General features: G+C 40.6%; 1 protein-coding gene across 2 annotated transcripts; it reads right to left on the reverse strand.

The window, feature by feature from the left end:
- Positions 1–3235: 3235 nt before the first annotated feature.
- lpar3 (lysophosphatidic acid receptor 3) lies at positions 3236–9689 on the reverse strand. Of its 2 annotated transcripts, none has more exons than XM_080032988.1 (3): positions 9542–9689; positions 7855–8609; positions 3236–3963 (listed from the first exon to the last, which is right to left on the reverse strand). In XM_080032988.1, the coding sequence occupies exons 2-3, from the start codon at positions 8594–8596 to the stop codon at positions 3635–3637; spliced, it is 1071 nt and encodes a 356-aa protein (XP_079889114.1). In that variant the 5' UTR covers positions 8597–8609; positions 9542–9689; the 3' UTR covers positions 3236–3634. The 2 variants fall into 2 exon arrangements, with proteins under 2 accessions (XP_079889114.1, XP_079889115.1); XM_080032989.1 differs by having other exon boundaries at positions 9512–9689.
- Positions 9690–12450: the final 2761 nt, after the last annotated feature.

The raw sequence follows: 12450 nt of genomic DNA on the forward strand, positions 1-12450 counted from the left end.
CGGAGATAAAAGAGACCCTTTCTAAGGGAAAAAATAATAATAAAAAAAAAAATGTCAGCTATTATGCACTAAATTAAACTTACTTATGGATATTATAATTATTTTCTACCAAGTCTGCTATGAAAAAAATCCCAAAATTCTACACACTGCAGGTTTAAATGCAGTGAGAGGAACGAAGCAGAAGAACTCTGTTGTCCAGCTATCTTTTTTTCACAGACAATGCTGAAATAGGCTATAGACTATACACCGTGCATGGGCAACTGAGGACAGCTCCATTTCCAAATGTTTTTAAATTAACTCAAAAACACACTGTGCACGCATGTGAACTTGACATGATCAGTTAAAGCTGGGGTGGAGGATTTGGGGAGAAATTGGCAGTTGGGATAGAGATTCGAATACAAATACCTCAACCGCTCCACTTGTTCTCTATGGTCCCTCCCCTATGGTCCCCCCCTGACACGCTCTACACCAACAACGTCGTGCCAAAGTGAATGGACAGTCCCAACAGCCAATAAGAACAGAGAATCGGAGCCTCGCTCTGATTGGTCAAAGTGTACATCTTATGTTAACTTTGACCAATCAGAAATCACATTCCCCAGCTTTAATTTCGGATTACCTCCCAGATAAACGGATTAAATTATTAGGCTATTAATCATCTAGACCAAAACATTGTATTCCTTTTTTGTATGATGACTTACATTTACATAATATGATGTCAATATCAAACACACTGGCAGTCGGGGGGCCCAAGCAACCGCTTAGTTCGCTTATGCCTCGGGCCGGCTCTGCGTTCATATTAGAGGTTCCTACTAACTATGTAGTGAAAATCACTCCTTTACTGTGTCACAAACCCTTATTATGATATTAAGCTATATGCCGCTTGCTATTAATCACACATCAGGAATAACAGATTGTACATGTTGATGTTCATGATGTTCAATGTTTGACAAAAAAAATCTGGAAATTCCAAGTTGGAGTTAATTTTTTTATATTTTAAATATGAAAAGTTTAAAAGTCACGCTGTACATGAACAACCATGAATAATCTCGATTGAATACAGAAACGCCACTGGTGGAGCTGTAAACTGTTCCACTCATCACTGTCATATGTGGCATTTCTGCACTCCCAAGATAAAGACAAGCCAACTTAGAATGACGTCATGTCATTTACAGCAGGAGTAGCATAAATACTGTACATCAGGGTGAAGTAAAGTCATTGGTATCCTGTCAGTGATTAAGCAATGACGACATCAAAACAGTGAGGGCGGGGTTTATGGGCGGTAGTGTGTTTTCAATGGGGGGGCAGAGGGGGAGTAGAGTCATTCAGTCATATCCTGTTCAGCTCCTGCAGGTACTAAGGCTGAACCTCCAGCAGGAAGTCCAGTGTGTCGCAATGTCATTTTACAACCCCTTCAGGTGGGCAGCTGTCCTCGTCAAAGCAACAGCAGCCTATCAATGGCGTCAAAGCGGATGTGTGTAGAAGGCAACAGGGAGTACAAGTTTGCCTCCACGAGGTGCTGCGGGTGCATGGAAGGAATCTGTTTGTCTAGATTTCAAGATAAGACGACATATGGTACAAGAAAGGAGTGAATCCATTATCTATATACCAGAGGCAAACTTGCTTTGTAAAAGAAAGAGGATGGGGGTGGGGGTGGGGGTGGAGGGAGATTTTCTGCAGACAATGAAGAATATAATCCGGGGGCATGTAGCATGCTATCTGGCATGCTGTTGAAATTACTGCACCTTATCTTAAAAGTATCTTACAGGATGTACAAGTAGAACAGCAGTACATCATCTTAAAAACTGTGCCATACCCAAACAAAACGTAAGGTTTTATAGTGCCTGACTAAAGAAGTTAATTTTTTCTACACTAGATCAGCAAGTAAGGAGGAAAACCTAATGTTCACTCTTTATATAAATATATATATATTGAATATACTGAATGTATTTATTTTAGGGCTGTCAAACGATTAAAATGTTTTAATCAGATTAATCACAGGATTCTGTGGATGAATCACGATTAATTTTACCATTCGAAAAATGCCTGAAAAATTTGAATTTTCTCTGTATATTGTTGTTTGAGCGGAAAGATAAAGGACATAAGGTGGATATGTACATTTAAAATGACTATTTCTATTAATTGAAAATCCAAATGGTGGTTTTTATACTGAAAATAAATTGAAATCAAACTAAAATATATACCTACCACACCATAATTCAATTGGTCTGTCTCTTTACTATGTCTTTGGGCAAATATAGGCTACATAATGGCATTTATTTTGTGAATCTATAGGTTGTGCATTCTTGAATACTGTGTGTGTGCGCACGTCCTAGGGGACTGTCAGGAAGCCGACGTTATGTTGACACACACACACACACACACACACACACACACACACACACACACACACACACACACACACACACACACACACACACACACACACACACACACACACACACACACACACACACACACACACACACACACACACACACACACACACACACACACACACACACACACACACACACACACACACACACACACACACACACACACACACACACACACACACACACACACACACACACACACACACACACACACACACACACACACACACACACACCTGAAAACTGCAGACGTTTGTGTCCTCGCGGGCTCTGAACAGAGCGGACAATGTTTCTCCTCCTGTTGCTCCCGACATCAACTGTCACCCGCGGCAGTTGATTTTATATACTATCTATGCCCCCGACACAGACGTGACCATTAGCAGTTTAAAACACGGCATGGGCTAGCGTGCTGTTATGTTTGGCTGCGCGCAGCTACTGATCCTGGGTCAGTCACAACGTTAGACTGACTGTAGTACAGAGCCGGTGGGATGCACGGCGCGGATCATTCTGCACATGCGTTTATTGCGATAAAAAAATTAACGCGTTAATTCCAGAAATTAATCACCCTGCGTTAACGCGATAATTTTGACAGCCCTAATTTATGGGATGCACATATATATATATATATGTATATGTATATATACACACATATACATATATACACATATATATACACATATATATATATATATATATATATATATATATATATATATATATATATATATATATATATATATATATATATATATATATATATATATATATATATATATATATATATATATATATATATATATATATAAAAGAAAGTGAAGTACACCCTTTGCATGATTTCTTTAACCCTTTTGGAAGGAAAAAGGTAGAAATGTACCAGTTGACTTCATACTGGAATCTTTCTTCAGCCATCGGAGTGCACTATTATCCAAGTTGAAATAACCCAGAGGAATGTGATGAGGGAGACAAAAAGAGCAGGAGGAAGAGGAATCTCCCATTACGCATGACTGCGAGCTCCATGTCTAAAAAAAAAAGACATCCCTTCTCATCGCCATCTCCACATAGGAGCAGCTGTCATGCAGTGTCTCTTCAAGAACGTTCTTTTAATTTGAGGAGCACGACGACCCTCCTGAGACCAGCTGGAGATGAAGGTCTAAGGTTCTCTTTCAAGTCAACGCCAGTTTGTATTTTGCATAAAAGTACGTCCAGAAGTTCTGGTTCATTATCATCAAGTTCCATTTTCAGGTCTTGAGTACAGCCTGGTCATCATTTTTTGCCTCCTCTGAGGGAGGCTGGCTGGTGCCTGTGTCCTGCCCAGAGCTGAGTGGTCTGGAGTTGGCCTTGGTTGAGCGCTGCCGCCGCGTCCCGTTGCCGATACAACGCATGAGGTTCTTGAAGGTTGTCCACATTTCATCGTCTTTGTAGGAGTAGATGCAGGGGTTCATGACGGAGTTGAGTACAGCCAGCAGCAGCAGCCAGCGTTTTGATTTCATGACGTTGCAGCTTGTACAGTTGAGGCCGTCCAGAAGCAGAACCACCAGGCCGGGAGTCCAGCAGATAACAAAGGCCCCTTCAGAAAAAAAATACAGCAGAAGAAATTCAACAGTTAGTTTTTTTTTTTAGGCGTCACCTTCTTGCTCAAAAAGACAAACCATGAAATCAGTCTGTAAAAGTTTAAAGGACTCATCTAACTCAGCAGGTGTCAAACCTTTCCTGTAACTCGCCATAAGACTGTCCTAAACCAATGTATTGAAAATGATTTTGGGTTGTCGAATTTGTTTACATAAGCACTGCAACTAATAATTATTTTGGTTATCAGTTATTATGTAAATATATTTTCGTTTTATGGATAAATGTATGTATAAGTGTATAAAATGTCACAAAACAGTGAAACAATCTGAATTTTTGAGAATCCAAAGTGACGTCTCCAAACCTTTTTGTTTTTGTCTGAGCAACAGGCCTAAGCCCAAAGACATTTAATAAATAATTCAGCAAATCATCCAAAAAAAACATAACCTATAAAATGCTTCCATTAAAATGCACTGTATTTAATCCGAGTAATACCATTCTAATACTATCAACAACGAGCAGACACAGGTTGGGAATACAATGTCATTATTGTGTTGAATAAACGCTGCGTGTTTGGTCAAGAAAATGGTATGTCACAGAGATGCTGAAACAGTTAAGTAGCCTTGTATTTCAAACATGTTTGGGCACAGAAATCAGCACTACGAGGACATTTTGGGAACTGAAAGGCAGCCACAAGCAGCGACTTGTCTACCGACAGTGATGTTGACACTTCCAGCATCTCTACAGCTTCAATACATCTGCCAAACAAAAAGAAGTACTGTTCTATAACGCCCTCTCTCTTTTTGTCTCATGGATACATGTGGGCACAGACAGACAAGGTCTGGTAGAAGAGTTGGAATTTGTTTTATCTCAAAGGCCAGAGTCAAAAGGTTTGCCACAATTTTACAGTGAAATTATATTTTCATACTCATTCTTCTTTTGTCTTCGTCTTTGATGGCCTACATGTTCAAAACAGTGAAATTAAATTGAGTGAGAACCCATTTTAATGGTCTATCATTGGCAGTTGTTGGTTTATTGAAGTTTTAAAAAGTGGCTTTTCTTTCCCTTTAATCTATAGTGAAAGAAAAAAAAGAGGGTTTTAGTAAGACACACTTTAAGCACATGTTCCTTTTCTCAGTTGGTATTTGTTTGTCGATGGTGGTTGCACTCAGAGTGAAAACAAAATCTGAATCTGCTAGGAGTCGTTTGATACTTATCTTAATAAACATGCCCCAACACTTAGATAACGTATACTACAAAGAACCAGCTACATCACTACTGCCATGAAAAACAAATTTAGACATTAAAAGTTACTAAATAATTCAATGAAGGGCACATGCAAACATTTGTGAATTTGTCTTTGGTGTTAGTTTGCTACCCACCAGTGACAATGTGAAACTGCTCATGCACTCACTTATCACATTTGAGTAAGTGTGGGTTTGTGTATCCAAACTGGTTTGTCCAGTTGTCCTCCTGAGCAGTAGTTTTTTTAGGTGCTCTAACTACTAATACCATCCATGCAGCACCTATCACAAGAGTGCGTAAAGGCACTTTTTTTTTCTTCAACATTTCATCCCGGAGGTCCCAGTATTCTTTACAAGGAATCATAATATTTACACTGACAATTGTTTGTACAAACACTTCTCCGTGCCAGACACTTAAGGGAACCCCGCAAAGCACGGGAAAGCAAATGAGTCCTGAAGTATAGGTTCTTTTTTCTCTTCCCTTTTTTTGGGGGGAAAAGGTTGGGGAGGAAGGGAGGTTCACTGAAGGCCAATGTGGTGCGGTGTCTTACGGTACGCCACACATGCTCAGGAGCAGTGTCCTTGCAGGGATAAGAGAAAATTACACAGCAGTCTGGAATCAAGTGTGTACGGAGGCAGAAGGCTCCTACGCCACAAAATGTATCGAGGCCCGTGCACACCAAAGTGCAGAAGAAGACAATGACAGACCATTATCCTGTGTAACCTCACTACAACTATTCCGTACATGTTTTAATGTAGATGACTCAATGAAGAGCGTATGAAAACAAGAAAAAGTGCGCACATTCTGCGCTGAGGGGAACTCATCTGAGTACAGTCTAACCAGCATTGCTTACTTTGCGGGTACAGCAACTTACTCTGAACATTGGGTTTCACGCTTGCCTGAGAATATGCATTTAAAAGCGTTTTCGGTGTGCCAGTAGAACACGTTGATGCAGCCCTATTGTTCCTCTCTTGGGAGGGGAACGATTGGAGTACTGTTGCCTCTTGCAAGGTTTCCTGTTGCTACACCTAAACAAAGGGCTCCTCTCTGGGAAAAGGGAGGATAAGGAATGCAATAAGTTGAATGATCAGTTAGCAATTGCCGATGAACGGGAAATGAATTGCCAACAACAAACAATCAATTATCCGCTAAAGGCAATTAAAAAGGAAAAGAAGCTGCACGTTTTGGATTTGCTTCTTTTTCCTGTTTAACATCCTGTAAAACTGAATCTATCTGGGCTTTTGACTTTTGGTTTGATAGAACAAGCTGTTAATCCGAGGATGCTCCTTCCGTCTCTGGAATCGTGTAAGGGCCATCTTCTAGTATATATTTTCACATTTATTTTATAGACTGAATGATTGATCCTATAAGGCTTAAGCAAATGATTAAAGAGGACCTATTATACAACTTTTCTGGTCTTAATTTCTTGTTTTACACTGCTATAGAGCAACCTGACACGAATCACATCACAAAAAACTATGTAGATTTTCGGGAAGCTCTTTCTCTTATTTTGGCGATCCAGCACATCCTGTCAACACTTGAGTGTGTGTGCTTCGGCAATCTCCGCTCCCTCCGCCTGTGCATCGGCCATCTCCGCTACCCTCCCCCCCCCTCTTGCAAACCCCACTCCGTTGTGATTGGTTACCTTCCTTCCGGAACACTTTCAGTGGCGGGAAGCGCGAGCATGGACCTATAATGGCGCGAGGCAGACGCAAACAGGGAAGTGACAGCATTACCATACATGGAAACATCCGCGTGGTCACGTCACAAATTTTTATGCGACGTCACGAATTATGAAAGGGTAGACCGCTTTGAAGACGTGACTTCTCGACTGGCTAGAATAGTGTTTAGTGCTCTGCACAGACACCCCAGACGGTCAGCAGGGAATACGTCGAAATGCATGTAAGTCATTATTTGATAATTTAGTATGGTTAAGCATGACTATGAATCATCATAACAACGTTTATAGGTCATAAAAGTCAAAAAGCATCATAGGTCCTCTTTAATAAGCGATAATGGTCTAAATGAGTATTCATGCCACTGGGCAAGGAACACGCCTTGATGATTTAGGCTACTTTCATTTAAATCCCTCAAATCTCTGACGATCACTTAACATGTTTACTGGAAGCACTGGAAGTGTTTGTGTCGCTATGTTCAAGGTTTTTCTCACATATCAGGAACACATGGGCTACAATCCAGCACGTTCAGCATTGACTGTAAATCGCCTGGACTTTGTGACCTCCTTTAACCATGACTTAACACACATAGCTGTACACAACTACTAATAATCCTGACTAAGGCGGGAAATCTTTTGACTCATTGTTGAATCATCACAGACAACATTTTATGCCTCTGCGCCATCTATGGCCGGATGCATTATGTTTTCGGGTTGTCTGACCGCCCGTCTGGGCCATTCTTAAGAGCAAAATATCTCATTAATGCTTTGAGGGATTTTCCTCAAACTTGTCACAAATGTCCACTCTAATTAAAGGATGATTTGAATAGATGTTGAAGGTCAAAGGTTACTGCTACCTTACATATTGCCAGGTCGCAGTGACCTTCTACCATATTGTAGCTTCTTAGGAGCTTAACCTTCTGTACCTTGTTTGGCTAATGTATGCCTCACGGAGAAAAAAAAAGCACCTACCAAGGACAACCATGACCGTCTTGATGAGCTTGATGGGCGTCCTCTTGCGGTTGATGGAGCCGCTGGTGTGCGGCGTGAGCATAGCTGTCTTCTTCTTCACATAGGCGTAGATCCTCATGTAGATGACCACCATCACCAGGAACACTACCAGGTTAGACACAGACCAGAACACCAGGTAGCTCCTGCTGAAGATGGGAGCCAGCTGGGAGCAGTCGCTCAGGTTGCAGATGCAGTTCCAGCCCAGACTCGGCACAGCCCCCATGAAGATTGAGATGGCCCACACCAGTACGATCAGCAGGGTCACCCTCCTCTTCGTCAGGTTACTGTGGACTTTCCAGTTCATGACGGAGATGTAGCGCTCCAGAGCTATCACCAGCAGGTTAGCTAGCGAGGCGGATAAACTGACGTCCAGAAGGCCTTGGCGGATAAAATATTCTTTAACCGTCAGTTTCCGTGACACCTCACCTGTGTTAAACATGAGGTACACGTATGCTATGCCTGCCAGGAAGTCCGAGGCGGCCAGGTTGGAAAGGAGATAGTAGAAGGGGTAATGAAACCTCTTATTGGTGATGACAGCAGCTATGACCATGGTGTTGGAGACTAGGATGAAACAGCAGAAGAGAGAGCCCACAACCTGCACCAGGATGAGCTGGGCTCTGTCCCATTTATCAACAGCACCGCTGTTGTTGTAGAAGAAGCCCATGGACTCATCATAATGGCAGCTGTGGTTCTGCTGGGCCATTTTAAAGGTGAGTCTGTGCAATGAGAAATGACAAAACGTAAGAAGGGGAACCATTTGTTGACCATTAATGGATTCAAGAAGAGCTGAAAGAATAAGGCGATTAATTGGTCAGTCGATCAACAGAAAATAAAATGTCTAAAAAATGAATATCTTTTGGTTTCTGGTTGCTTGGACAAAACAAGACATGAAGATATTTCCTTGTTTTTAGGAAAATTATGATTCTGAAAAATAAGAATGTCAATCATTTGTAGACCAAAGGATCTTATAATCTATCAACTGATCATGTCAGCTGTACTTAATTAAACTACCCTACAGTATTGATAACAAACTAATAATAATAATTATAATTTAATTAGCTTGTCCTGTGTTTTCTGTGAAAAAAAGTATTTGATGTGAAATAAATGTGTTAAAGAGGGAGCAAAATGTAACATGAAAAGAAACAATCCAAGTGAACTATAAGTACTCGAAATGTATCTTTAACTGCAGTACCTGACTCCAAAGAGAATTGCACAAGAAACAATTAAATAAACGACATTACTGGAAGAGGCTGCTTTGAATTAAAATCACAGTAAGCTCCATTACTTGAGTTATACAGGATTATGACCTGGTACTGGCATTACAACGGAAGTCAAGTGGTTTACCTGTTCAACATTCCTTTGGGTAAACGCCATAGACAAATGCGGTAAAACAAGATTTCAGCATTATACGTCTAAAGTACAGTTTTCTTAATTACTTAAGACATTAGTTTGATGTGCAAATTACTTTCACGGCTGCCTGTTCGACAACAGCAAAGGTAGGATGTGAAATTCCAACAGAAAATAAGAAAAACAGCGAACACAATCAATATAAAGCAGGAAGCACAGATAACATGATAGACGCAAAAATATAAGCCACTAAAGAAGAGCAAATAGTCACCTAGGAGAACAATTAGCCAGGTGAGTTTACCTGTGGTGAATGGCTGTCCGAAGTGCGTCAGTAGACTCAAAGTTACGAAATATTCCGTTCCCACTTCATGAACATGTTTCCCCTTCGGCATTTGCGCCTCCGCAGCAGTGGAAGTAGGGAGCAGACATGGAGAGCAAACAAACGTGGGAGCGGGAGGACAAAGTGAATGCAGAAAAGTTGAGCGTCTCCACTTTGAGGCTTCAGACCGGTGACGTAGAGGGCGGTGTGCGCCACCCCGTTCCCGGGCCGGGCGTGAGTTCCTCCGGTGACCGCGAGAGGCTCCGCGAGCTCAACACAGATAAAAACCTATTATTTACTATCTATGATAAAAACGGATTGGTGGGACATGGACACTGACAGTTTAATCTGCTGCCCTAGGTATGAACTTGACTAATTCTTCTCAAAATGAATACATTATATTCTATTATATTGCACACAGAAATATGATTAAACACAGAAAAACATATTCAGAAAAAAATATGCATTCATCCACTTAGTACCATACAGAATAACTGCTGCTATTGTTAAATAGATTTACTGTTTTACACTGCTTACAGGTCAACATTTTCTCCCTGGTTGACCTGCCATTTTTGTTATTTGTTTTTGCTTACATAGGTTTGCTGCAGATTCTGTTATTTATGCAGTTATAGATATATACAGGTCCTTCTCATATAATTAGCATATTGTGATAAAGTTGATTATTTTCCATAATGTAATGATAATAATTGAACTTTCATATATTTTAGATTCATTGCACACCAACTGAAATATTTCAGGTCTTTTGTTGTTTTAATACTGATGATTTTGGCATACAGCTCATGAAAACCCCAAATTCCTATCTCAAAAAATTAGCATATCATGAAAATGTACTCTAAACGAGCTCTTAACCTAATCATCTGAATCAACTAATTAACTCTAAACACCTGCAAAAGATTCCTGAGGCTTTAAAAACTCCCAGCCTGGTTCATTACTCAAAACCGCAATCATGGGTAAGACTGCCGACCTGACTGCTGTCCAGAAGGCCATCATTGACACCCTCAAGCACGAGGGTAAGACACAGAAAGACATTTCTGAGCGAATAGGCTGTTCCCAGAGTGCTGTATCAAGGCACCTCAGTGGGAAGTCTGTGGGAAGGAAAAAGTGTGGCAGAAAACGCTGCACAACCAGAAGAGGTGACCGGACCCTGAGGAGGATTGTGGAGAAGGGCCGATTCCAGACCTTGGGGGACCTGCGGAAGCAGTGGACTGAGTCTGGAGTAGAAACATCCAGAGCCACCGTGCACAGGCGTGTGCAGGAAATGGGCTACAGGTGCCGCATTCCCCAGGTCAAGCCACTTTTGAACCAGAAACAGCAGCAGAAGCGCCTGACCTGGGCTACAGAGAAGCAGCACTGGACTGTTGCTCAGTGGTCCAAAGTACTTTTTTCGGATGAAAGCAAATTTTGCATGTCATTCGGAAATCAAGGTGCCAGAGTCTGGAGGAAGACTGGGGAGAAGGAAATGCCAAAATGCCTGAAGTCCAGTGTCAAGTACCCACAGTTAGTGATGGTCTGGGGTGCCATGTCAGCTGCTGGTGTTGGTCCACTGTGTTTTATCAAAGGCAGGGTCAATGCAGCTAGCTATCAGGAGATTTTGGAGCACTTCATGCTTCCATCTGCTGAAAAGCTTTATGGAGATGAAGATTTCATTTTTCAACAAGACCTGGCACCTGCTCACAGTGCCAAAACCACTGGTAAATGGTTTACTGACCATAGTATTACTGTGCTCAATTGGCCAGCCAACTCTCCTGACCTGAACCCCATAGAGAATATGTGGGATATTGTGAAGAGGAAGTTGAGAGACACCAGACCCAACACTGTGGATGAGCTTAAGGCCGCTATCGAAGCATCCTGGGCCTCCATAACACCTCAGCAGTGCCACAGGCTGATTGCCTCCATGCCACGCCGCATTGAAGCAGTCATTTCTGCGAAAGGATTCCCGACCAAGTATTGAGTGCATAACTGAACATAATTATTTGAAGGTTGACTTTTTTGTATTAAAAACACTTTTCTTTTATTGGTCAGATGAAATATGCTAATTTTTTGAGATAGGGATTTTTGTTTTTTCTTTAATTTTTTGCCAAAATCATCAATATTAAAACAATAAAAGGCTTGATACTTCAGTTGTGTGTAATGAATCTAAAATATATGAAAGTCTAATATTTATCAGTACATTACAGAAAATATTGAACTTTATCACAATATGCTAATTATATGAGAAGGACCTGTATATAGTTTCTTTTTCAATAGTTATATAGTTATAGTTTTATAGTTATAGATATATATATAGTTTCTTTTTTTTAATAGTTATATAGTTACAATTTAAATAGGATAGATATATAAATATAGTCTCTTTTTTGTATATAGCTTAACAACATTTCCTTATCTTCTGTTCTAAAAATGTTATATTTATATTGCATGCTGATTGCACCAGAGGAGTGGCACTCAAATTTCGTTGTACAACATACAATGACAATAAAGGCTATTCTATTCTATTCTATTCTAATAGAATAGAACTTTATTATTGGTATTCCCTGCTGTGGGCTCTGTAAAAATATCTGAAAATATGAAATCAAATATTACCAATATTGCAACAAAGGAAAATGCTCTAAAGGTGTGGCACTTGTTTCATGATTGGGCATCATACCACCTCTACCTCAGGCATTTGGGCACATCCAGGATAAAATTATATTGAGATGTTTTGGATAACATTCAAATGGAGGTATCCCATTGTATGACAGAGGTCTTTTTTATAGATAACTCTTTGGAGTGGATCCAGTGTGTTATAAGGAGTCTTTTTCCGCATCTCTGTAATTTCCTTTACACATTTAAAATCCAGTGGTCCTATTCCAAGTGAGAAGTCATGCTCAAGC

Source organism: Ammodytes marinus (genome assembly GCF_949987685.1).
Source record: "Ammodytes marinus genome assembly, chromosome: 8".
In the NCBI taxonomy this organism is placed as follows: domain Eukaryota; kingdom Metazoa; phylum Chordata; class Actinopteri; order Uranoscopiformes; family Ammodytidae; genus Ammodytes; species Ammodytes marinus.